Source organism: Lutjanus erythropterus, chromosome 12, assembly GCF_056507025.1.
Source record: "Lutjanus erythropterus isolate fLutEry1 chromosome 12, fLutEry1.hap2, whole genome shotgun sequence".
NCBI lineage: Eukaryota > Metazoa > Chordata > Actinopteri > Lutjaniformes > Lutjanidae > Lutjanus > Lutjanus erythropterus.
The window spans coordinates 3,680,051-3,707,500 of NC_139328.1; the positions used below are offsets into that span (position 1 = coordinate 3,680,051).

At 41.0% G+C, this 27,450-nt stretch overlaps 2 protein-coding genes across 2 annotated transcripts in view; one reads left to right on the plus strand and one right to left on the minus strand.

Annotated features, from left to right (window-relative positions):
• Positions 1-2,659: 2,659 nt before the first annotated feature.
• Positions 2,660-14,059, minus strand: zbtb41 (zinc finger and BTB domain containing 41). Its single transcript, XM_084733035.1, has 12 exons — positions 13,908-14,059; positions 11,154-12,239; positions 10,577-10,756; positions 9,068-9,275; positions 8,093-8,162; positions 7,779-7,926; positions 7,134-7,263; positions 6,470-6,565; positions 5,337-5,443; positions 5,070-5,175; positions 4,457-4,545; positions 2,660-3,932 (listed from the first exon to the last, which is right to left on the minus strand). The coding sequence occupies exons 2-12, from the start codon at positions 12,205-12,207 to the stop codon at positions 3,304-3,306; spliced, it is 2,817 nt and encodes a 938-aa protein (XP_084589161.1). The 5' UTR covers positions 12,208-12,239; positions 13,908-14,059; the 3' UTR covers positions 2,660-3,303.
• Positions 14,060-19,333: 5,274 nt separating this feature from the next.
• LOC146317339 (protein crumbs homolog 1-like) overlaps positions 19,334-27,450 on the plus strand; it is a 19,074-nt gene continuing 10,957 nt past the window's right edge. Inside the window, exons 1-3 of the mRNA XM_084732279.1 lie at positions 19,334-20,443; positions 22,310-22,860; positions 24,349-24,514. Coding sequence (XP_084588405.1) covers positions 19,450-20,443; positions 22,310-22,860; positions 24,349-24,514 — 1,711 coding nt within the window. The 5' untranslated portion in view covers positions 19,334-19,449. The remainder of the gene's footprint in view (positions 20,444-22,309; positions 22,861-24,348; positions 24,515-27,450) is intronic.

Consider the following 27,450-nt stretch of genomic DNA (forward strand, 5'->3'; position numbering starts at 1 on the left):
GCATTTTCCTCCTGACGTCTGTAAATGCATCGGAGAAGCATCGGCCCATAGCAGGGACACGGTTTGCCAGAGGGCGGGATTATGCGCGCCATTTCAAAGTCGGCGATAGGTCGGCTGTGGATCGATACATTGCACGTTATCCAATTGGTGCCAGTGTCAACGGAACTGAGAGCAGGCTTTGGAGACGGAGAGGCTACTTCATGTCAGCCAGGACTAGTCTTCAGGTAAGATCACTTAACGTAAATATATTTAAAAAAAAATAGCTGTTTTATAAATATGACATACAGGGTTAGCAAGATAAATCGGGATTTAGCAAGTTGTTAAGCCCTGACTGGGTACGCTAGCAGAGGTGAAGAGCCCAGATGCCGACTCCTAACAGGCTAGCTAGCTAGCTTAGCAAACATTAGTTGCTTAGACCTGACCAGCAAATGTATCAACTATCTAGCTCTAACTTAATTTAGCCATTGCTAGGTAGCCATAAGTCTTTCCAGCACGTGAACAGTCTCCATATAGACAACAAATCAGTGCTGAATTTGGGAAAGGGTCAGGTAACATTAGTAAGCGTTAGCTGTTAGCTAGTAGCTGGTGGGCTTCGGTGTTTTTACAGCTGCGGAGTTAACTTTAGCAGTTAACTGGTAGCTAATGAAGGGATGCTCTGCTCTGCTCCATTTGTAAATATGACTCGGTGTAACATTTTCTCATAGTTTGGTACTGGTTATGGACTATTGTTGGTGTGTTTGTACTGTAAGTGAAGTTAATGTCCACTTCACGTAGGTGTGTGGAAAACACAACAGACTCCAGTTGTGTCTGTCATGCCCACTCCCCCTCCCCCCCGTAGAGCTGGCCGGAGTTCAGAAGCTATCCGCGGTCAGACCGCACTGCAAAATAATACACGCGAACTTTTTGTGGTTCATATTTTCAAGTCATGCTTTCTGCTGGTGCTTCATACAGTGTTGCCTGTGACACTGTATTAAACATGGGTTATTTGGAGGTCTTGTTGTGGTGCTTTTTAACACGTTTAATAGCTAAAGAGCATCGGGCTAATACTATTAGCTACAGGTCTCTTATCAACTACGGTGGCTCTCTAAGGTCAGCCAGCGGCCGGGAAAAAATGCACAGCGACGTTTTCCTTCCTTGGTGTGTCTATTTGTACGTGTTTATTTGTGAAGTATGGGTATAATATTGTATAGTATAAGTTAATTGAACAACATGGGCTCATGTGTTTTGTCTTTTTCTCCCCTTTGCAGGCTCAGAAGTCTGCCAGCAGTCCAGACCGTCCGTGACTGTCCGTGTGCGTCTCCCGACCGGCCACCTGTATGTTTTTATATTTTCTGTCTTGTTTATCTTTTCTGTGCTGGAGTTGTTTTGGCTATGCAGTCCGAAAATGTATGATCATTAACTTGAATCGGTCGTGTCTCTTTATTTTATTCACACACCAACTTAGGAAGCTATTTTGATGGTCAGGCATATTGTTTTTTATTGTCATATTACCATATTCCTATCACATGTAAGATGAGATATTATGATAGATATTATAAGATATGAGATATTTGCTGATAGAATCATTCGACCTGAATAAATAAAGGAATGGAATAAAATAAATTGGAGAACATATTCATTTTAATTTTCTACTGTCTAAAGTTTAGATAACTGCAAGAGAGAAACTTCTGACGACATCCTGGACGGGCCGACTGTCATCTGTCACAGGGCTAAAAAAAACTCACAAACATCGGTGTTTTCAAATATGATTTTATTGATCACTTCAGAATGCGACGATATTTGAAAATGTAATCGTCCACCAATCATCCGAATGTTTGTAAGTGCCACATCGCTAAAATCCATCAGAAAAACTACTGCAGGATTTTTGTCTTTTTCCCACTTTTAGATCACATCTTATGTGATTTAAAGTCTGTGTTCAAAATAAGTGCATCGACTTCTAATGTTCAGTCATTGTGCTCATACATCTGCAGCATGAGTATAAAAATGTCTTCCCTACATGTTAACTTTGCATCACACAGTTATAAACCCATAACTTTGGAGTGACATGTTGGACAGGCAGTACAGAAATTACAACATATGTTAAGGCCACATTTTCACTTTACTCAGTATTATAAGGCTGCCACAAGTGATTCTTTTTGTTATAAATTAAGCTATGGATACTTATTTATTTACTAAACTTGTTTAATCTGACATATGTTTTAAATATTAACTGTATACCTTATAAGTTATGAGAAAAAAAATCTAGATCCTGCACGATTGCTATTTTTACTGGATAAATGACTTCAGTGATTCATCGAGGCATCAAAACTGTCATCACTTACTTTTCTGCTAATCAGCTGATAAATAAAGTAATTTTATCTCTTTCAAAAATTACAATAAAACACTTAAAACACAACATATTCTTCAGCTCCAGCTATCAGTTAAAACAAGAGACCCCTGTGATGTGCACAGGAGCAACAGGCTTAAAAAAAAAAAAGTGATGTTGAAAAGAAAACACACCTGCTGGCAGCCTGTGTGACACATCCAAAATCTGCATGTGGTTTTTGTAACTTTTCAAAATTGTGTTTTAATCTCTTTTTTTTTTTTTTTTTGCTTGGTACAAAAATGTTCCCACATCTTTTCCCCCCAGTTTTAGTAGAGTTAAGCTGATATTGGTGAAGAGGTGTGAGATCAGGCTGAACATCAAAGAGGTTGTCCTGTGCCACAGCAGAGCCAAAGTAAATGCAGTTTTGTTGTTTTTGTCGGAAATGTAATCACTTTACACAGAGGACAATAATTGTCCTGAATACTGTAGAGTCTGTTCTTCCTATTACATGACTCTTTAAGTTTGTTGCACCGTGTCCAAGGCCCAAGATCTGATCGCTCAGAGCACAATCAGAGGTGGTCTGGGCTGCATGCAACTACGTTCTTTTAGCGAGTGTTCATCTTCTGTTCAGACACTAGACCTAAGTCGAACTGGCCGTACGGTGCTGCGCTGATGCAACACAAAAAAAAAATGAGTCAAGCCAAGCAGCATGTGTGCATGAAAATGGGGCGAAAGGGTCACAAACGTTACGGAGGGAGGCAACAAGCCTTCACTGACTCCACAAAAAAGAGGCGAAAATTAGCGTGTGCAGCCAGCAATTTCCATCACTGCTGATCGGTGCTTGAAACGGTAAATATCCATCACCACTGCAGAGTCATCTGAGCCGGGAGTGATTGTCGATTGTACCCTTTCCCATCGTAGACAAAAGCCAGGTGTTAGTGGGTGTTTTTGTTCAGTGTAAAAGGAGCTTTAGAGGCTCAGTTTTCAGCTGAGGTGCATCAGTGATCAGAGTTAGAGATGTTCTGCACTGAAGAAGCTGAATCCAGTCCCAGCAGCGTGCCCAGGTAGGACTGCTCTCGGGGGTCCAGCATCTGATCGGGCCTCACAGGGTGGACAATGTTGGCGGGCTGCGGGGTGAGGGTGTACTTCTCTAAGAATGCTAGGTCTGTGGCGGCCTGGTAGCCAGAGTTCTGCTGCTGTCCTTGAGCCTGCATGCTTACAACACCGTGGGTTTGGGTGGCGAGAGACGAGGGCCTGTGAGCGTTCAAGGTGCCCTGCGCGCCTCCTGCCATCTGGACAGGAACTAAGGTGACGGGCACACAGACATTTGTGGGAGGAGGGGTGCTTTGGAGGGCTGACTTGGGTTCAGCCCGGTACGTCTTAGAGGCTTCCTCGAAAGGAATAGAGACCATTTTGTCCTCAGTGAGTGTGCCAAGGGGCTGTTCGGTAAACCGGGTGCTGTGCACATGGTCAACGTGGTACTTGAGCTTGTCTTTTCTTTTAAAGGTGGCGCTGCAGTGGGGGCAGTTAAAAGGACGAGCGTCCGAGTGAATCACCATGTGCTTCGTCAACGTCTTCTTGATCCGAAATGTCTGGTTGCATTCGGGACATCTGTGGGGTTTCTCTCCTGTCACAACAGAAAGTCAAAAAAGCATGATCAAAAAAGATAACCATTTCTATTACACCCGCACTTTTAAAAAGTAATAAATGATGAACACAAATAATCTGAACTATCCCTTTAAAGCTTCTCCATGCAAAACCTTTGCAAAACCTTTGCAAAATCGTCCTCCTCCTCTCTCTGTAGCTTCAAATCACTCCGTTTAGTCCTTCTAACCAAAACCACAAGTCCAAACGGCAGCAGAAAGAGTCGGCCGCCCTGCAATAACAGCACACAGGAACGCCCTCGCTCTGAAATGACCTGTGATCGGTACAAGTCTCCTGTTACGGGCTAGATTTTCTAAGGCCTGAAAACAGAGCCAAGAGGAGGAGCAGAGGTCTCATTTTCTGTCAGACGCTTGAATTATTATCCTGAATGGTTAGTATGGATTTTTTGGCCAAAAATAAACCACCTACCCCCGGTTTTGCTGCCACTTTTCTCATCTCATACGTGTTTTCAGGCAAAAATATCCAGTGACTTCTTTGTTTCCTTACCTGAGTGGGTCCTGAAGTGCATTTCTAAACTGGACTTCCCTTTGAATTCTTTCTTGCAAACTTCACACTGATGAACAGCAGTTTTATACCTTTAAAAAAAAAAAATCTCATTAGACAGAAACCAAGAGCATTTGCTAAAAGTTCCAGTTTACATCCATGTCTGTCCAGACTGGTATAACATGGTGAAGACTGAAGAAATTTGGCAGTATGATACGTACACAGGGGTTATGAGTCGATATATTGCTACTTTTCTTTAATCTGATTTTAGGAAAACTGTCATAGTATAAAGAACACATCTCCATATGCATAAAATCTGAGTTTAAAAACTTTACTTGTTTGTGCAAAGTTAGATAACAGTGAAGTTAGATAACTCTGCTATCTTGATATCATCAATACGGAGCTATCAGTCATGACTTGATTGTTTTCTTTTGTTCTTTATTTTGTATTTCAAGTATATGTTATGTTGTCTATGTCTGGGTGGACATTTGTGCCAAGTGTTCTAATCTATTGTGTTCTCGAGAATGAGATGGAAGGACAACCTGAAAATATAATGACTCCGGTTAAAAAAAGAGGGTTAAAAAAGACAATAAGTGTGCCTGATTTGTTAACATACTTCTGCCAGACTTTCTCTCCCAGATGAATGCTTTTGTAGTGGACCGTCAGATGATCATGGCGCCTGAAGCACTTGCCACATTCTTCACACTGGTGGGCTTTCTCACCTGGAATAAAGACGCGCTGAGTTAAAGTAAAACACTGACTGGAGGCGCTGAGAGGTGTGTGTTGTAAACAGGAAGCAAAACGAAAGCTGTGTGAAAGAGGCAAACAGAAACCGGCAAAGAAAGACACGAGAATCCCACCGCTGTGTGTCTTATAACTTTACCAGAGTGTATTTTCTGATGCTTGGTCAGGTGATCATGGCGGATGAAGGTTTTCCCACATTCGTCACACTCGTAGCGCTTGTCGTCATGGTGGACTCTGAGGTGGAGCCTGTCCAAAGAACAGACTGCTCATTATAGGCAACTATAACAATGACACAGCCAATGAGCTTAAAAGTAGAGATGTACTGATCCACTTCTGTTTCAGTTCTGATCCGACCCCAAAATCTGAATGTGGAAATATATATACAGATACTGATAACTAGTGCTCAATTTTCTTGATGTTTATGATCATTCATTATTATTATTAGCAGTGGTAATAAGATTACATGAAGGTGAAACTGAACTTCAGTCTCTAGTTTGTGTAGTGTAACTTAATGAAGTCCTTCAACCACTGTGGGGCGCTGTAGGATTGTGGCTTGTTTGAGCTGAACTGCGCCTCGTCTGGAAAGTAGATGAGATCAGGCAGCTGCAGCAGGAGGCGGTGACAACAAGCTGCAGACAAGTCAGACAGTTTCCAGCAGACTTCAGAGAGCAAACAGGAAGAGACACTAACATCCTGTTAGATCACCTGTTGGCTACCTGTAGTCTGCAGACCACGTTCATAGCTGAAGGAAGAGAGTACGGCCTTCTGTTACATGACCCTCTTTTCTTTTATCTGCCTTTTAAAGCAATTTGAAACTGTTTAATATCTCATAAATAAACCTTTATTATTATAATTATCAGCCACAAATATTTGCTTGTTTACAAATTAAAACTTCATGTATCCAGTGTTAAATATTACAATTACGCAGAAAACATGGTGTTTGTTCTCAAAATTAAAAGCCTGCCAGCTCATTGATCAGGTGACTGCCGGGTGCTTGCAGTCAGTGGAGAGCAACCACGGCGCCTGGGCCCAAAAACTGCAGCCGCCTTGATCTCAGACAGACACGAATCTAAGCGGCATGCATTGTGTGGCGATCGCCAGTGATCAATTCTGCGCAGGCCTGGCTCATCTCGAACACGCCTATTCACATGCAGAGCTGATAGTCTGAGAGACGGGCGTCATTTGCACGATCTCCCATGATGCACTGTTAAAAGTTTAAGTTAGCTATTTTATGTTTTAAAATGCAAATCGGTCCCATCTCTGCAGACCCACCTGTACGAGCTGCCGTGACGGAAACTCTGGCCACAGATACTACAGAGGTGAGGTTTCTCCCCACTGTGGATCCTCATGTGTTCTCTCAGCGTGGTCCTATAGGAGGAGAAACACACTGATGTGAAGTCGCGCCCCGTCCACTGGACCACCATGGGAACTTGGGAACCATGGGATTTTTTTTGTCTTGTTTGAATTGTGTCATGAATTACCCATATGAAGTTTGTCAGTTATAAAGATATTTTCTCGCTCCAAAGCTAACATTAGCAGCTGAACCGTGATGCAGTCACACGAGCTACAGGTCTTGCTCGTGTTCTTTCTCTTCCCAGCCAGGAGCCGCTGGATAAAACACTTCAGGTAAGATAACGTTGCACGAGACAGTAATGTTGGTTTTGGTGGTGTGCAGTATATTGCAAGAGAGTCTTAAAAATGACAAAGCCACCACAAATTGTGACATTCTTGACTTGTAAAATTATCTTTTAAAGTAACAAACATTAGATGTATAATTCATGACAAAATTCAAAAGGAACAAAAAATTCTGAAAGGGGAGAGACTTCCTGATGAAGCAGCACAGGGTCATGCATGAGTTCTTGCAGCTCAGCATGTCAAAATAAGAGTTGTGGAAATCAGGAAATTGTGGGGAAAGTTTAGGGATGGACAGACCTACCTTTCCCTTACGGATTTCCCACAAACAAAGCAGGTCCACTTTCTTTTGCCTCCATGTGTACACTCGATGTGCCTCTTTCTGTTGCCCGTGTCGTTAAACTGTCGGCCACAAATCTCACAGGGAAACGGACCTGAAAATGAGAAAGGATACAAACATCCAATGCATCGATTGCTACAGAATCTTGGTTCCTGACTTCTGTAATCTGTTAACAGATATCACAGTTACAGCAGGGACATCATTTCAAAGTTATAATGACAACCAGATCAGCTGATTGCCCCAGTGAGGGTACAGAAACCGCAATGTTTTTTTGTTTTTTTTGCCGTTTTGGTTTTGTTTATCATCTGAGAGTAAGTCGTCCTGTTATGAGAAGACTCAGTACACTGAATTTAAGTTGGAAAACAAAGCCTGGCTGTCTTCATTCTCGGCACCCACATCTCAGGATGGGGGTTGAGGAGGGCGGTGTCGCTCATGAGTCCGTTCATGGCTCTGGTACATCACTGAGCCATGCCCAAAAGCTCCTGAACAACAGTCTACCACCACAATTCAGTTCTACATAGTTTTCATCTTTTCACATTTTTTCAGCAACTGCTATCTCATATACTTTCTCCTTACTTTAAGAATGTAATTCCACTGTATATTTCTCACCTAAGTGGTACTTTTCTTGGTGCTTCAGCCTGGCAAACCTGGACTTGAAGTACTCGTCACAGAAGGAGCATTTAAAAGGCCGGTCTTGGGTGTGCAGGATCATGTGCTCCTGCAGATGAGGCCTGCGGGTGAAGGTCTTCAGGCAAATCTGGTTCACAAGATCCAACAGTTACAGTTACATTAAATTGCATTTATTCATCATCTTATCTCTATGTGATCACATAGTAACATTTCAGAAGAAAATCTGAGGTCTGTACTTAAGATCAAAAAATGCAAAATATGCATGAAATATTAAGGGTGCAATTCATTCTTACAGCACATTTCCAGCCTTCACTCTTCCTCTTCCTCTTGGTAAGAAACTCCTGGATGTGGTCTGGATGAAACCTGGCAGGACAGCGAAGATATGACATATGAGAGTCGGCTCTACAAAATCAACTTAGAAATCAAATATAATCAGAAGGAACACATGCAGCATTTTTCCAGATTTCACCAGAAATATACACACACACACACACACATATATATATAATATACACAGAACAGTGAAGGTTGACCTGTTGTCATTTTGAACAATAAAGTTTATTGTTAAACTGTAAAATATCCCACCTACATTACATATTTTTGTCCCAGATGTTTGATAAGCACAGGGATCAATACTGCAATATTGGTTGATATATCAATTTTTTACTCCTGCCTCAAAAATCCAATCCAATCAGGCTTTAGTAAACAGTGGAGTACAACTAGGACAATATCATGAAAGCTGTTCAAAAAGTTCAAATCTTTTTAAGTGGTACAAACAATTGATTTTGACATATTTTACCTCCTTAACTCAGCAAAGGCATCTAAAATAAATGGATGATAACAGAAAAGGCTGTGTGCAAATCACACTTTTACAACAATCGTTGCAAACTAACCAGATACTACAGGTAGCTGACCAAGAAGACTACGTTATTTAAAAAACAAATTGTAACTGTGAACTGATTTACAAGGAAAAACACAGGAATTACCAATTTAAACTGAATTTAGTTCAGATTAGAGGTGATTTCAATTCTGAAACATAAACCAATCGAGATGATCATGATAAAATTAAACTGGATTGAAATTAAAAGCAGGATCGGCAATTCTCTAACTCTTTTTTTCTCCACTCTGCTATCCTGAAGCTACACTTTTCTATCTTTATAAAGAAGAGATTTTGAAAATGTAAATGACAGTTGCAGAGGTAATCTATTTAAAATAACTGGGAAGGTAGATTATTCTTGAGTGGATGTTGAGACGCTGCAGTGTCTCACCTCCTCACGTGCTTGGCCAGGGTTTTCTTGCTGGCGTGGAGTTTGCTACAGAAGGGGCATTTGTGCTCCTTCTTCTGGAAGGGGGCGTCGCTGGCGTGCTTCTTCTTGTGAACGGTCAGGTTAGACTTGGTGGAGTAACGCTGAAGACAGATGTCACACTGGAATGGTTTCTCTCCTGTGTGCACTCTGGTGTGACTCTCATACTTCCCTATAAAACCCAGAACAAGCGTGTTAGTTATTACGCTGCAGCAGTGACACGTCCGAGGCCACAGCAGAAGTACTGCCGACGCACACGGCACTCTTATGAATACTGAATTTTACACTGAAGTTGAAGGAAACTTGTTGTGATTCTTAAGAGGAAGAAACAGGAAGGGAACCTCTGCTCTTACAACTCAACACAATCATAACTTTTACAGCAGAGAGAGCTCCTGGCAGTGGCAACAGGTGACACACTCAAGGGAAATTTGCTTTTTTTTTTAATGATTAGCTCTTATCCTACCTCTAAGAAGGGGAGAGAGAACAGGTAGAACACTAATAAACACCTAATTCTGATAATTATTTGTCATTTATCAGTAGGGATGGATATCAAAAGCGGATACTAAACCAGTAACAGTTTGTGACCTGTGAGTACTGAAACATCAATTAGCTCCTGGATAAATGACAGCGCTATCAGTATTTGTTGTCTTATGATAAATAAACAGCTGACAGGGCAAAACGTTCAAACGTGTGTGCACATTTTACTAAATTTAATTAAAAAAACGCTACTACATGCATTAACTCAGGAAACTACTGAACCTTTTCATGTCATGTCTTTATTTTTTTGCATGAAATTATAGCAGTAAGTGTGTCAATAGGTGTCATATTGATGAGCTGTTTCAGTATCTGCCATAGTGCAATCAATCGGGCAAGTCCATGCCTGGGCAGAAGGAGGAGGGTTGCACACTACTTTCAGTATGCTACTACTATATATACTTGCATCTATAACACTCTGTGTTCCACTTCAGATTCATTTGACCATTAAACCTCCATTAGCAAAATCGTTAATTTGCACCTTGCAGACCACAGGAGCTGCTGAACAACCGCAGCCTCGATACGTTAGTTTGTTTGTGTTATTGTGTGTCTTCAGCATTTTAAAAGGTTAGTTCGGATTCTCAAAACTCCCACAATAACACAACCTAAGTAACGGCAGTGGTGGACCAACATCTGCAGTGTCCTGTGAGGTGAAATGACTGATTTCACCTATGGAGTTTGGTTGGTTTGGAGAAAGTGATAATTAGCTTATATAACGGCGGTTTTCTTTTGGAAAAGCTGCTGTCTCGCGGCAAAGTAAAACGGTGAAAATATTCGAAATATAGTGCAAACTTCAAATAATGTTGATTTTTTTAGGTGCACTTTTCTACAAACTGGGGGTGTGCTGACTGCCATCTACCTCATACAACCTCATTTCAAACCCAAACTACTCCTTTAATGATGACTCCAATAATTTAGACCTTACTCCATGGTTCCCACCTGCACGGTCAAAGGTCTTGTCACATTTGGGGCACTTGAGAGTCTTCTTGCTGGACGTTTGGATGATGACTGGAGCCAGACCCTCAGGGTACACTGGACTCTGGGTGGAGCTTCCCGCTGCTGGCACATGTGGCTCCACCTCTCGGACGGCCTGCCGCTCTGCCCCGTCTTCATCTGAAACTACAGAAATATGGAATAAGACGGGAACAGGCTCAGTCAAAGGAGTTTATTTATGGAAGAGTTTTAGTGAGGAACTGAAAACATGTGGGACATTAAGAAGATTTAAACAAATGTTTGATTACAATACAAATCAGATAGTAACACTGTCATAGAGGGGAATGTTCCAAGAACTTGCAGGATGCAAGTTGCTTTTCGTAAGTTTTTTGTGTTGTACTGTTTTGTCTTGTTTGTTTGCTTGTTTTTTTTCTTGTTGTGTTTGACTTTAGCTGTAACTTCAGCCTGCAGAAGTGTTATTTAAGTGTCTATTTATGTACAGGAATTAGTATAATTACACATGATTAACTAATTTTAATTTGCAGACCTAGATAAATTCTAAATGATCATGAACGCTGCTGACCTGCGCTCTTGTCTGCTGCACAAACATCAACAGCTCTCCTCTGGGCAGCTACGTCTTCATTCACGTCTCCTTCCGCCTCCACCTCCTCCTCGTCCACTACGTCGTCCCCCTCAGCTGGTCTGGATGTCTCGAACACGTCCGGTTTGGGCGCTCGGTTTTCCACAGCCACGCTTCCCGCTTCTTCTACTTCTTTTTGCTCTCTTGGTGCTACAGTCCTTTGTTTGTCCTCAGGAGCGTGGACAGCGTACTCCACGTTGTCTCTCTGATACTTGGTGGGTGCCCTCCTCCTGCGAGCTGATCTCCGCGTGGTAGCGAGCCCCTGACCTGTCGTCTTTTCTTTCTCAGTTGAGGCTTCCTGCCGCACATCGGTGTGACTCTCAGCCAAGTGGCTCTGCAGGGAGTTTTCAGAGCAAAACCGGCGACTGCACACGGTGCACTGAACATCAGACGGGCTCTGGACGTCTGCGTCACCTGCTGGCGAGTCGCTGGAGGTCATCTCCACCTCAGGAGACCCTCTTATCTCATCCTGTGCCTGGATCACGCGTACTGGGTTGTTGTCGCCTTCCTCACACAGCAGCTTCAATATGTCCATCATGTCCAGGAATCGGGCCGCTTCGGTTAGAGCCGGGAGGTCCGTCTCCATGACGACGCACTCAGAGGTGTACAAAAAGCCAAGCAGGTGCTGGAAAACGGAGTCCTCCACATGGTCCAGAGTCACATGCGCAGTGGCGGGGTTCTTGGACAGCTCAGCGTGGAAGTAGCTGCTGCCATGGGCCAACACCGCCTTGTGGGCGCTGTAGAGCTTCCCACCCACAGACACAGACACGTCACAGAACCTCTGCCGGGTCCGGTCCTCATTCAAGAACTTGAGGAGGTTGTGACTGTGCTGCGTCATAACCAGGTGCCTCACATGTGAGGCTGGTTCTGAGACGGTTTCAGAGTTTGATGGGGCGTTGGAGCCCAGGAGAGCGTCCGCCTCTGTACCATATTCACTGTTGGCACTGACCTGCCTGCTGCGTTTAGGACGCAGAAGATTACACGGCTTTTTCTTCATTGCTGTGTCTGCTGGGCTACCATGAGTTACTCCTGAAAACCAGAGGGAAAGAAAAAGTACTGAGATTGAAGCTGAATCAGTTCTAACTCTGTCAAGTAATGAGTTTTCATTCAGATCTGACAGGATTGTGACATTCAGGGTAGTGTTTTCAAAACTTTTCTCCTGGGGAAAAACTTTATAAATGAGAAATAAATTCATTTAGTCTGAGTTAACAGGCCATCTCATTTTTATTTCCTCTTATCAGGAAAACAACATAAAACATTTTAGACTAAAGGAGACAAATCAAGTGCATTTAGACAGAATTAACAGACTCTTGTTTTTTTTCTCTCATCAGTAAACATTTTAAATGCTTTATAAAAGGTGTACTGCAGACAACAATTTAAATTTGCAGGGACCCAGAAAAATTTTCATGTGATCCACTTGTGGGTCCCGACCCAGTCTTTGGGCATTTTGGTCTTTCTGGCATAAAACAAACATTATCGTTACATTCCCAGAACGTTCTGGAAAGGTTAGTTGAATATTCCAGGAAGGTTACTTGAAGATTTCTCTTAAAAATTCCCTGGATGTTAAAATGTCAAGTTTTCCCCACTTGAAAATGTTATTTTTACGTTTACAGAATGTTCTGGGAAGGTTAAATGGTTACTTGAACGTTTCCCTATTTAATTAGAACATTCTTGGAAGGTTAGCTGAATGTTCCAGGATGGTTACTTAATTTTATTTATATTTCCCTTTAACGTTCCCTCAAAGTTATAATCTTAAGTTTGCCGTACGTAGAAAATAATGTTATGGTAATGAGACGTTTTCAGGCGTTCTGGGAAAGTTAGTTGAATATTCCAAGACAGTTACTTAAACATTTTCCCCTTAACGTTTTTGGAAGTTAAAATAATATTGCCTGACGTAAAACCAACATTTTGGTAACACTTCCAAAACGTTCTGGGAAAACTGGTTAAAAAGTTGGTTACTTGAACGCTTCACCATTGTTGTTCTCTAGATAATAAAACAGCAAGTCTGATGTAAAACCAACGCACACGTTCCCCCTTCAAATGTTCCCTGGATGATGACAGAGGGTTCTTCTGATGTAGAAGTACCATTGTGTCTGCTGTCCCAGCATGTTCCAGGAATGTTACTGAATGTTCCCCTTAATGTTCCTTACATAATACAACAGCAAGTTTTGTTTGTTTGTTTATTGTTGTTGTTGTATTGAACAAAAACCAAAGAAGAACGTCACAAAAATTGCCACCAAAAAAATGTTACTTTAACTGGTTCCATGTTTTGTAAATGGTATGTTGCATCACAACATTTGCACAAAGTTGTTGGAACGTTGTGGGAAGGTTACCAACTGGAAACCTGAATGGAGGGTTCTGGGGATGTTGTGGGAACGTTATGTGTTAACCTAGCTTGGTTATTGGGAACGTTTTGAGTACGTCTCCCACCAGCTGTCATGAACACTGCGCTCCGTAGACGATGCAGGCCTGACGTGGATCTGAAATTCAGCTCGTAACCGTGTTGTTGTCCTGAATTATTACGGTTTAGTCGATTGTCTTTGCAAATTCGCTCTCCACCTCAAGGACCCCTAACATTTTGTTATCAGTCTGACGGGTGGCGGGCCCCCCTCCGAGGAGAGTGTTGACAAACGACCCTCACTGCTACCCCGGAAATTAACCTTTATATTGGGACGTTTTTTAAAATAAAAATCTTACCTTGGAGACACGCGCAGCGTTTACAAAGCACTGTGCAATCCAACTGGCGTATCTAATGTGGAAAATAAACCGAGGAATAATAATTTCCAGAATATCTGTAACGCCCCACCTCCACATCGGTCGTATATAGAAGGGAACCCCAGACCTGCGAAAGATCTCGCGAGAATATATATTTGAACAAAAACCATGATCCTTTCCTAACCCGAACTGAGTGTTTTATGTCCCATAATCTATTTTGATTTTAATCACAGCGTTGTCACGTTATAAAACATAACTGGTTTGTATAAGTCCACAAGGAAGGAACCACACGTTCTGATCTCGCGAGAGTTTCGCAGGTTAAGCGTTCCCTCATAGACAGGACCCACCCCATCCTACCAGAAATGTCGGACACCGTAACAAACCGCACGCCTATTGGCTGTTTCCGCTTTTGTCTCCTGAAGCTCTTGTTTGGGGGCACACACGTAAAAATTGACAAAATAATGTGAGAAATACAAACATTGGAACCTTCATGGGTTCATTTTGTGTGTAATGCATGAAAAGTCAATCACGAATAAAACAAAGAGGATGTGTTGTCGAGCATAAGGCTCACGCCAGGCTGTGTGAGACGAGGGTATCATGGGTAATGTAGTCTGAAAGCTAATAGCTTCCATTAAATACTACCAATCTTTTACATAGACAGTATGAATAGTCTACAGTATTTTACATTTTTGCAATGCAAATAAATAGTAAATACATTTAGGTATTAATGTTGTACTTGAGTGCAATTCCGAGGGACTTGTACTCATGTAGTTGACATATTTTATACTAATACTCCTACATATCACAATTTGCTTTACTAGTGTACAAGTGTAAACATACAAGACACTGGTTTTGGATTACTCTCAGTGTTCTTACATACAGAGCAACTTACAGGACAGATGGAAACAGACACAGCTAAAAACAAGGACTACAAAACTGAACACAGGTAAAACTATTAGGCCTCTCTGTTCAAAATGCAAGACTTATTGTTATATGCCATTATACAAGTATAACAAGCAGCAACAACAATAAAAAGCAGTAACATGGTAGTAAAGGAAAAGCCAACAGAAAATAATTGTATAGGTCAAGTGTTGTCAAGGTAGAAAACAAATCACAAATAGTGCAACTGTATGAGTAAAGTACTGGATTGCTTAACGTACATTAAGTGGGTGGTTATGTATGCATGCATACTGTGTACATATGCATATATGTATACACGCATGTGGAATTTATAGATGATATGTACAACGTATATATTAAAGCACTATGTGTGTTTTAAACTGTAAATAGTCTATATATTAATAATTCAAGGTAAGTGGATGTTTTAGTGTTACAAGTTTATTGTCACTAGACAAGAGTGATTGAACTGATCACAGGAGTGATAACTGGTGGATGTACACTGCTCTGTAGCGCCTACCAGAGGGCAGAAGTTGGAACAGTTTGTGTACAAGGTGTGAGGGACCTGCAGTTCTGAATGGAGGGCAGAGGAAATTATTGTATTTTTTTATTACAGTACATTTGTCCAATGGCTTAAATGACAAATTAAAATTTAAAAACCTATTCGCAATGTGTTTTGCACCCAAACGTATATAAAATAATATTTAATTAAAACAAATTAAAATTACCTTAAGTGCAGCCAGTTACATTGCTGCTTAATTGTTAATGCATCACTAATGATAATTCAAATGTATAATATATAATTACCTTATGTAACGCTTCCAGCGTCCATTTTGGCTACACAGTGAATCCTAAACTTTAAGTAAATATTGTTAGTAGTACCTATCTACTTTACTTTAAGATTCTGAGTGCAACTTAAACTTGATTTTTAAACTGTGGTATTATTACTTTTACATTGTTAAAACATCTGATTATTTATTGCAGCACTGGTGATTTTCTTAACTCAGGGTTTATTCCATCTATCAATTTCTGCAGAAAGACATCAGTTACATCTGCATACATATACGTATTTCCAAAATAAACATGCTCTAATAATAATGATACACTTAATTTATATATTGGATCATGGCCCCAAATCCTCGGCTGTAACAGACTATAGGTTCCATTGTAAAACCTGAGCCGGAGCAAGTGTAAAAGAGGAAACACTAAAAAGAACAGGTAGGCCATTAGTATTTCTGATGAGTAGATTGAATGTTCTTAGGGCTTCAGAGAAATGACTCATAATGACGTCAGTGATGTTTTAATGAAGGAGATACTTCCCAGATTAGAACCACTGGCCTGAGTTTACTTCTGTCAAAGCCTGGGCCTCGGTCCAGGCGACTGCTGCAGCCAAATACTGTAGTACTCAGCTGAGCACATGCTCTGTAGTACTTGTGTGTGTGTGTATGTGTGTGTACACGTGCATTATGTTTATGTCAGCGTTCCAGCGTGTGCATGTGTAGTTGAATCGTGGGGATATTTCCTTCTACAGACCGTAATACTGCTCTGGTAGGTTCACCATCATTTTTTTTTATTTTTAAATTTTAAATTTAATTAATCAAACTGGCACAAGACAGGAAAACTCTACAGCAGGGGATGAAAGCTGCCCAGAACATCACTGGTATCCATCAACCGAGCATCTATTGGTATCAGGAAGGTGAAGTGCCTGCAGAACCTAAGAGATACTTAAAGACAAAACCCAAACCAGCAAAAGGCAGTTCACCCTGCTGTCATCTGGCAAGAGATACAGAAGTATCCACTGCCGCAGACTGAAGAGCAACTTTGAAGTTTTGAAAACATTTTACCAACTAATAATGTTTTGTTGAGATAATTTACTTTGTGTTTTAGAAAAATGTATATCAGATACTGTTGAGTAAACTCACTGAGGTAAAAGTGATGATAATGTTTAATAATTTAATATTTTCAAGTGCAACCATTTAATTTTCACGCATCCAAATGATGACAAATCAGGTTCCCCGCTCACTGTGAAACACTGAAATACAACTTTTTTAAGGTTTTTAAAACTCAAATTTATTTAAATTTAAAGCACCAGTGTGTATGATTTAGTGGCATCTACTGGTGAAGGCATAGATTGCAACTTACTGAATACAGCTCAGCTCACCCTCCCCTTCCAAGAACCTACAGTGGCAACACAAAAACGCAAAAGTCCATATTTAGAGTGTTTGGTTTGTTTGTTCTGTGCTACTGTGGAAATATGACGGCCTCCATGGAAGAGGACCCTCACGCTCTGCAGCTATAAACAGCTGATTCTGTTACAGGTAACAAATACTTATGAATATTGCACTCGGCCAATAAATCCCAGTAAATCTTACACACTAAACATTTATCTCGACATAAGAATATAGGTCAATAAAACTTTATTTAGTTCATTTCAAAACTGAATTGTGAGTTCTCTCAACTTTTTTTTAAAGTGTTTAATTCATCATACACACTCTATATAAATAAGTTATATATTTTTATTTTATCTCTTCAACCAATCCAATCAGTCTATCAAAAAGGGAACTACACCAAAATCTCATTATACAAACCTGTTAATAAATCTCCTTGTATCCTTGTATCGGTTCCATCAGGTGGACCTCGGTTGTTGTTATACAAGTGGACATCAGGGTTCTGTCGAGGGAAAATGTTTGGAGTTGCTCAAATTAGCTTCCTGGATGAACCCCTCCCTTCGCCAACTCATTTAATGTGTAAGACATTGTAAGTGCATTAGCTTAATCCCTCCTATCTGGCTTGCAGCGCGCCAAGCATTTCAGTGAACTCATACATCCACAGAGGAGCAGAGCTGAACATGGAGCTGCACACACAAGTGTTCCCCACCTGTCTTTGACCTAAGATGAAGATACTGCGAATAATCTTGTGATTCGGAGGACTTGTTAAGGACAATGTTGAAATTCAGCGTGCATGTGTGGATGTTATGGTTGCTTTATGCAGGTAATGTTTGGATACATACACATACTATGTTGTAATTAGAAGTGAATGTTGTTTGCAAATGTTTATCATATATTTTAGCCAATGTAGCTATATAAATATGTTAGCCTGTTTTTCTGATTGTCATCTGATTATTGTCATATTTCAACAATTTTAGAGCTGCAACAATTTGTCAATTAGTCGATTAGGTTTCAACTATTATAATTAATTGCAGAACACTTTTTTTTTTTTTTTTTTTTTTTTACAGATTAGTCATTTTGAGTTTGAAGAAAAAAGTCAAAATTCTCTGATTACAGCTTTTCAAATGTGAATATTTTTTTTAATGCCTCTGTGACAGTGAACTGAATATCTTTGAGTTGTGGACAAAACGAGACATTTGAGGACATCATCTTGGGCTTTGGGAAACACTGAACCATTTTTCACCCTTTTTAGGACATTTTATGGACCAAACAACTGATCAATTAACCTAAAAAAAAAAGATCAACAGATTAATTAACGATGAAAATAATTGTTGCAGGCGTAAATAAGTGTAAAGTATAATGCACGACATGCATTTATATGATATTAAACTCTAGATTTATCCAAACTTTAAGTTAAGTTATCATGGCATTTCTTTTTCATTGTTTGTTAGTTTTGTTTTATGGGTTAATTTATTCATATGCACACATATGTGACTGTGGGCTGAACCTCACTGAGAATAGAGTTGTTAAAGTCCTTTTTCTTTAGTTTTTCTTTAGTTTTTGCTATTTCAGTTAAGTTCCAGCTAGTTTACAGAGTGGATCTAACCATTTTAGTTTTGTTTATATTAGTTTCAGTGTGAATTTTTTGGGTTTATTATTATTAACAGATGTAATGTTTGTAATAACCAATATTTTGATAGCCAGTTCTAACTTAATTGCCTTTTTTTGTTGCAGTGGCTGTAATGGATTACAATTACATTTATTTTGGAATTTAACTGCATGTAATTAGTTACATTCAAGTAGTTACTCTCCAGCACTGCTAATATCCTCTTAGACATTTATGTGACGTTTTGTCATAATTAGTGGATGAATTTTTGAGTTATGGCCAACAATATCTAAAGCAGATGGACGTTTATACCAAATTTGATCAAATTGACCTCTAAGCGTTCCTGAGATACGTTCATGAGAGTGACCATGACCTTTGACCTTCAACCACCAAAATCTAAGTCCAAGTGGTCATTTGAACAAATTCCCTGCCTTCAGACATTGCATTCAGAAGACCCAAAATCATAATGTCTCTGGCTAACGTCTAGTGATTATTTTAATTTTACTTATAGATACAGTCAGCAGGATTTGTCCAAGCTGTTCATAAATGCATCAGGACATCAAATACCAGTATTTTGGGTCGCTGAAATATCTCGAGTGCTGCAGAACAATGAGAAACAATAAGAAAATAAAGGCAAAGGGCGGGGCCTCTGAAAATACAGACGCCACACACCTACATCAGTCAGTCTATATTGATTTTTGTAGGAAACTGTTCCAGATTATACCTTAAACTGAAATGTTTCTTCACACTTAATTTTAGGTTTTAGTTTAATTTTAGTTCAATTTAATAAGCTTGACTGACACAGGGGTTTAAAATGTGAGAGCAGTTTAATTTTGGATGGTTTTAAGAAGTAATGATCATATTCTTTGCTCCAGGCACTTCCTCCAGTGATGATATCATTGGATGTGAACAGCAGCCATGCCAAAATGGTGGTGTATGTGAGAGCCACAACGGAGGTTTCAGATGCCTTTGCTCCCAGCAGAGCCTAGATGGGCGCCTGTATGGGGGAGAGACCTGCACAACTGCACTTTCAGGCTGTGATGATAACCAATGCGAGAATGGAGGGATATGCTCCCCCTTACTCATCGATGATCAGCACACTTACACATGCATCTGCCTTGCCGGCTTCACAGGCCCAAAATGCCAGACATCCACCGTTTTCTCATTTGAGTCCCGAGGCTACATGTACATAGAGACTCGGCTTCTAGACCCAGAGGCTCCTCTTAATGTGACATTCAGCTTCAGGTCAGCGAGACCGGTTGGCACCTTGTTGCAGCGCAGAGTGGACGACCTGCTCCTCAGCATCGAGCTGGTTGATGGGCATCTCTGCCTGCGCAGCCTCAGGGGTCCAGGCTCCAGCACGCTGGTTCAGGAGCTGCCCGGGTTTTTGTCCAACAACAGGTGGCACACGGTGGAAGCGTCGCTGGGCGGCGTGGTCAGCCTCATCAGACTGCTCTGCACTGAGGGAAGCTGCACCAGAGACTCCAGCGCTGACGTCCAGCTGCTCGAGCAAGCCTCCGCTCTCCCCGAGCCAGGGGCAGTTCGTCAGAGCCTCTTCATAGGAGCGGTGGGGGGCGACTGGGGTTTGGACAGAGCGGTGGATGAGGCAGAACCCCCACCTGCATTCCTAGGCTGCTTCAGAGATGTGTTTGTGGACTCACACCTGGTGTTGCCTGTTATAGCGCCGGAAGATTCGGACGCCCAGGCAAACATCACTGCGGGCTGCAGCGACAAAGACAAGTGTGATGACAGCCCGTGTCAGAACCGAGGGCGCTGTGTGAGCCGGGGCTGGAGGAGCTACGTGTGCGAGTGCCACAGGCCACATGAGGGACGCAACTGTGAAGAGGGTAAAACTCATACACACACTGTAACACACACTGCAGGCCATTTGAAATAGACTAAAACCAGATCATACTTCAGGGTCACTTCCCAAAACACTCTCCATTAAAGGACCAGTGTGTAGGATTTAGTGGCATCTAGTGGTGAAGATGTAGGTTGCAACCAACTGAATACTGCTCACCTCACCCTCCCCTTCCAAGCATGTAGAACAAACTATGGTGGCTATGGTCCGTGCCACCCTTTGCCACCCCATGATCGGCCCCCGCTGATTCACCATATTCACACAGCGCCAATTTTCCTCTGACTTCACACTCCATGATGCAAGTTGTATCAACATAGAGAGGTCTAATCAAGCTAGCAATGCAACGTTAACTAACTTGGCGTCTCTTCACCTGACCTCAGAAATTAAAGTTAATTAAAGTTCTGATTAAGTCATTAACTTTATGTGAAATGTTGCTCACTGAAACACAAATTTCTGTGCAGTGTTCATAGATTACATCCACAAAAGTTTTATAAGTAAGATAAGGAAAATGCAAGATAAGACTTGTTTTGTTCTAATCTAATCTAACACAAAAAGTTGTTTTACCTTGAAATATGGCCCCACGTTCTGCCATATTTTCTCTATCCATTGTCTTTTCAGATGCTGATCAATCAGGGAGCCTTGAAATGATAACAATTTGTCAGATTTCCTACAAATACCAGTTGTAGTCTGGAGTACAGACACTGGAGATTTTCATCAACTGCAGCATCTAAATGACTCTCTCTAGTCAGAATTGCATGCTGTAAAATCAGGCACAGGTCAAGTCAAGTTCAACCTCAGTCACGTCACTGCAGAAATCTCAATGGTTAGCTATAAAGAGAGCCACCCTGCGGGGTGATAAAGTCTCTCAGTACTGTACACTTTAAAGGAGATTATACTCCTGGTAGAAATAGCACAGAGTTATGCAATTAGAAGGCATTCAGCAACACCTGGGGTGAGGATTAAAAAAACGTGGGTTTTAGTAGCTCACCTGGAACGTCTTCAGTTTGACAAATCAGGGAGTCTTAAGGACACATGTCATGCAGAGAGGCACGCTACGCAGAGTCACTGTCATCAGCATCCTCAGCAGTTTCATTCTTTTCACAGAATACACCTTCAAACCTCACCTGTTAATGAAAACAAGCTTAATGAGTAGATTAAGGTCCATGATGTTGATAAATGCACAAAAATCTAATCTGTATTCACTTAAAGGAATAGTTTGATATTTTGGGAAAAGAGCCAAGACAGTTTTCACACTTTTTGGTTTTAGAGACAAATTAGACAGATGGTAATTAGTGAACCTTAGAAACAGGTGGCACCAACTGGTTGTTTTGCAATTCACAAGCAAGTCTCAAGTCAAGACAGGCAAGTTCTGAGTCAAGTCCCAAGTCCTCAACAAGTCAACACACTTCATGGATAGGTTCAAACAAAGTCAATCTTGGGAATTAAGTCTAGACTTGCTGAGAACGCTAATATCAGTTGATTCAGGGAGGATCAAGTCCAATTCCAGTTGCAAATCTCTTTAGATTTTCTCAAATCAAAGCTAAAGTCATTACATTTGTCTGACTTGGGTCCAAATCATGTGATTCAAGTCCACATCTCTGGCTTTAGAGTTGCTGGTAGGCACTTTCTGTTACTTTCAATGGACAGAGCCAGGATAGCTGTTTCCAGTCTTCATGCTAAGCTAAGCTAACTGGTGCTGGTGGCTGTAGTTTAATATTTAATGCACAGAAATAACTCTTGGTAAAAAAGGGAATACGTTTTTTTTCCAAACTGATATACAGTTCCTTTAAGATGTTCTTTTCAGGGTTTTTTTAAGTTTGATTTTTTCTCTCTCTTCTCTGTATCCACACAGAGTATATCACTGCAAGGTTTGGAAACAGAGACCTGGAGAGTTATGCTTTGTTCTCAGTAGACGATGACCCAGGAGATACTGTGACTGTATCCATGTTCATTCGCACCAGACAGTCCAGCGGCCTGCTCCTCATCATGGCCAACAGCACCAGCCAGTACCTCCGCCTGTGGCTGGAAGAAGGCAGGATTAAAGTTCAGATCAACAACTTTGAGACCCTTGTCGGTCGGGGTGCGGTCAGTGACGGCCATTTCCATTTGGTGACTGTGAAGCTGGAAGCGAAGGAAGCCATCTTGCTCCAGTCGGCCCAGAGCCAAGGCTCTATGCACATCAGGCCCATCCAGGCCCATGCTGGGGATCTGGTTTTCGTTGGGGGGCTACCAGACGCGAGGGCCTCCGCCTCGTTTGGCGGCTACTTCAAAGGATGTGTCCAGGATCTGAGGATTAACAGCAAACGGCTGCAGTTCTATCCCATAGCAACTCCAGTGGAGGTTTACAGCCTGGAGCAACTCACCAATGTTGCGCGAGGATGCAGCAGTGACAATGCCTGCGCTGTGAGTCACATCACTGCTGTCATGATTAGGCTTGGGCTTCAAGAACCAATTCAAAATAAGAATCAAAAATTACGACCTTTAATTTCTCACTTGCGCTAGTTTCAAATTAAACTGTGTACTGACCTTAGAGCTTGAGCTCTGTGCCCAAATCCGACGGGACCCAACAGGTTCGGGTTGGGTCGGGCTTTATTTCTCACATATTTCACAGGCTCATGTCGGGTTTGGGCTGTACTATTTTCTCCCCAGTTTAGTCGTTGCCAATTCCGATTCCATGCATGTATTGTCCCTGTCACAGAAAACTCCTACTGTTTAGTACATAGAGGGAAGTTAAGAAAAATGTCGGGCTATAATCGGGTTCAGGCTGAAATATGCAAATGAGGGGCAGGTTTGGGTCGGTTTCAGACACAGTTTTGTCTGCATTGGGCCAGTTAACCTTTTCAGCTTTCAGCTTTTCAGTTTCTAAGTTGTTTGACTGACAGGTGAATAGTACCAATTGTGTGAATCACCTCAATTCAACAAATGCTATGCTACAAATCTCTTTATGGGATACTCTCTTTTGTTACAGTAAAGTTGCCTCAGTAAATCATAAAGTATTCAAGAAACCAGAAAAGAGACCACCGTCACTATGGTCTGGTGGGCCTCAGAGCACCATGTAGTGTGCAGAGCAGGGTTGGGCGATATGACGGCATGTATCCACTGGTAGAAATTTGATAATCTCCTTTCCACCCGTGGGAGCTATTCTGACATGATCTCACGAATCCAGCTGCCTCGTAAGGTGATGTGATTTGGGCAGCAGGACTTCTTAACTTCTTCATATGTGACGTTAGAGCAACAGTTGGTGGCGGTAATGCATTTGTAATAGAGGAAGAGCGTGACAAGAAAACATGTAAGAGCAGAGTGAAATCCGAATACGAAGCAGGAGGCATCTCGGCCAATAACACTAAAAAACTTTTTTTTTTATGTATGTATGCTGAGTTGACTAAAAAAATCTTCACTGTAGATCTTTAGTTTGGAGCCACGTTCATGTGCACACTGTCTGAACTGTGTGTGTGTGTGTGTTATGATTGTGTGCAAACAGTATGTCAGAGCTTTAGGAGACTTGGATTACACCGGACAAGCAGCATAGAGGCATTTTTGACATTTGAAAACTGGCCACTGTTTGGAAGATTCTGCAAAACTGTTTTCCTGTGAAACTCCAGCAGTGTTTGTTAGACTAACAAAAACTGACTCTGAATTTTCATTTTTGGGTGAACTATCCCTTTAATGTTTCACACAACTCTGCTGTGAGGAATGAAAGAGGACACTGAAACAATCAGAATAGAGGATAATTAAAATCCAAACGATGCCAAACCCTTCATAATCATATTATATTGTCTTAAATGAGCTAAATGAGCCATTCTTTGTCTGCACTAATACTGACCGAGGCCTGATTGTAGAGCTGACAGGAGGCTGGTCTTGACTGATTTGGGCTGTTTTTCTGTTCATCAGGTCAACCCCTGTCTGAACGGGGGAGTGTGCTACTCCATGTGGGACGATTTCATCTGTAACTGCCCCCCCAACACCGCAGGGCAGCGCTGCGAGGAGGTGAAATGGTGTGAGCTGTCTCCCTGCCCCGCCACCGCTGTTTGTCAACCCCGCTCTCAGGGCTTTGAGTGTGAGTGTCCTGAGCTGAGGACCCAAGGTCCTATCTTAGAAAGAACATTAGCCTAAAAATACATGACCGTGGGATAAAAAAGCCTCAGAGACTCTCTAGGAATAGGAGCTATAAAAAGTTTAATGTGTACAGCCACATTGCTATTACTGTTCCTGACATGTACAAACATTGCCAAGAAACGGATTCACAGAAAATGTGTAAGTCTGCGCTTTGTTTGTACGCACTGAAGGGATGGTCTGCAGCACACGGTCCCCTCAGCGCGCTCTCTGGTGCAGGCGCTGATTAATTACAGCGTGGCTGATTACAGAGGGGAACAGAGTTGAGGCAGGGATCCTACACAGGATTCCTCTAAGACCTGGTAATCCCTGGTCAGATTAAGTCTACTGCCACATGCCTGTGTGGAAGTTGATGATGACGAGTCTTCCTGGAGACGTCACATGTTCACAAAGAGAAAGAGAGCGTTGATCCAGAGTAGCTGCCTTGTTTTTGTGTGTTTCTCATGCCATCAAGTGCCTGGATTTGCACACGTTCATCATATTATGCTTCATACTTTTCTGCATCCACTGCCAATGACCCAGCAATGACAATATGAAGTTTACCTCAACAGACAAAGCAGACAATAACATTTTAAATCCCTGTGATATAAATAGTTTGAAGGTTTTAATAGAGTGCTTCAGGGAAGACATATTTTTGAAGGATGACCTGTGAGTTAGCATCACTCTGGTTCCCCTTGCAAAAAGCCAATAGGAGTTTTTCACTGGATTTTGGATTATTACAGAAAATCAGCCCTGTGGGGAACAGAAGTTTACGAGTTAATGCAATCGCCAGAAGCAGCCTAAAAAGCTAAGGTTAGGCTATAAACAAACTACAGTACATTACAGACGCATGACTTCACCACTTCAGTGTGATGACATTTAAACAGGTACTGCACACTTAAACATGTTTTTTTTTTTTAGCTATAAACTTAATAATAATTTACTGTATTGTGATAAATTCTGCTGTTGTCTTAATAAATGTCTAAAAAATTGAAAATAGCTAAAACCAACACCCACTGTTCTAAACCCATACTGAGCCTTGAGTGCTGTGACAGAGCTGACTCTTTGGCTCTGCTCTGCATCATTATATAGATGATCGCTTTTTAAAAAGTAACGCGAATGCCTTCCCATCAGAGCTGACCGGGTTTCCAGCCCCTGCTTATGAGTCTGTGAAAAAGCGCTCATTTTCAAATATGCTGATCAAGACGCTTACAGGACTTTACACTGATTTATGCTAAAACTCTGCCCCGAATTTTTCCATTTTGACGTAGACATGCACACATCAGAGAGTGTCTTAGCTGTCGAAGCCGCTGACATTAGTGCACAAATGTCTCATTTAGCCACTTTTTAAAGACATGTAAAAAGCTTCAAAATTCATGATTTGCTGTGCATGAGAGTCTCTTAGGCTTGTGTTATCCACAGACCTTATTTCAGACATTTTATGAAAACCCAGTGACTTTGAGACAAGGGAACCAGGGTTTAGGATTCATTCCTGCACCAATCAGGGTTGAGCAATGTTTGGGTCAAAGTGTAAAGTAACAACCAATGGCAGAAAGAGTACTGAAAGTAGAGGTACTGTTACATTACTGAAATATTACACAACTACAGGTGAAAGTGCTTGAGTTAAAAAAAATTCTGAAGTTTAAGTACAAATAATCATATGAGCCAAATATCACTATCTCCAAATCAACCAAACTTCATAGGCAAAACCAGTAATTTTACCTCACAGAACAGGGAAGTTGCAGAGCTGCTACTGCATCAATCTGTTAGTTAGTTTGTATTACTGTATGACTTTGGTGAATACATACTGGTCTTTTAAAACACCAAAGTCACACAATAACACAAACAAACTAACAGATCGAGGCAGCGGCAGACCAGCAACTCGTGTGTTCTGTGAGGTAAAATTACTGATTTTGCCTATGGAGTTTGGTTGATGTGAGGAAAGTGGTCTTTGTTTTCCCCAAACTTTCGTACAGAGTATTAAATGTTATTGAGACAAACTAAACACCCCTTGAAAATCTTGTTGTTGAGGCTTTAACCCTCTATGGTACACATTATGATGCCAGTGAGGGAAAAAACGTTTGGAGTGTTTTTATGACTCAAAATAGACTAAATAAACATAATCTGAAGAAATTTTATTTTTATTTTTGGAAGTTTTTGGGGTTCGTTGCCTGTAGGCAACATTGTACCATAATGGTGCATAAGTGAAAAAGAACGTTCCTTTTCGAATTTGAACATTGTTTATTTCATAAACATATGCAAAAATATTCAATGACATCAAGATGTCACAATTAATTAAATTAAAAAGAATTATAAAAAGAATTTATGTATGTATGTATGTATGTATGTATGTATGTATGTATGGTCATATGTATGTATGTATGCATGTATGTATGCTCATATGTATGTATGTATGTATACATGGCCATATGTATGTATGTATGTATGGTCATATGTATGTATGTATGTATGTATGTATGTATGTATGTATGTATGTATGTATGGTGATATGTATGTATGCTGATATGTATGTATGTATGTATGTATGCTCACATGTATGTATGTATGCATGTATGCTCATATGTATGTATGTATGCTCATATGTATGTATGTATGTATGCTCATATGTATGTATGTATGTATGTATGTATGTATGCATGCATGGTCATATGTATAGCCATATGTATATATGTGTGTATGTATGTATGGTCATATCAATGTATGCATGGTCATATGTATGTATGGTCATATGTATGTATGTATGTATGTATGTATGTATGTATGTATGTATGTTCATATGTATGCATGTATGGTCATAAGTATGTATGTATGTATGCATGTATGGTCATATGTATGTATGTATGTATGTATGCTCATATGTATGTAGGTATATATGGTCAT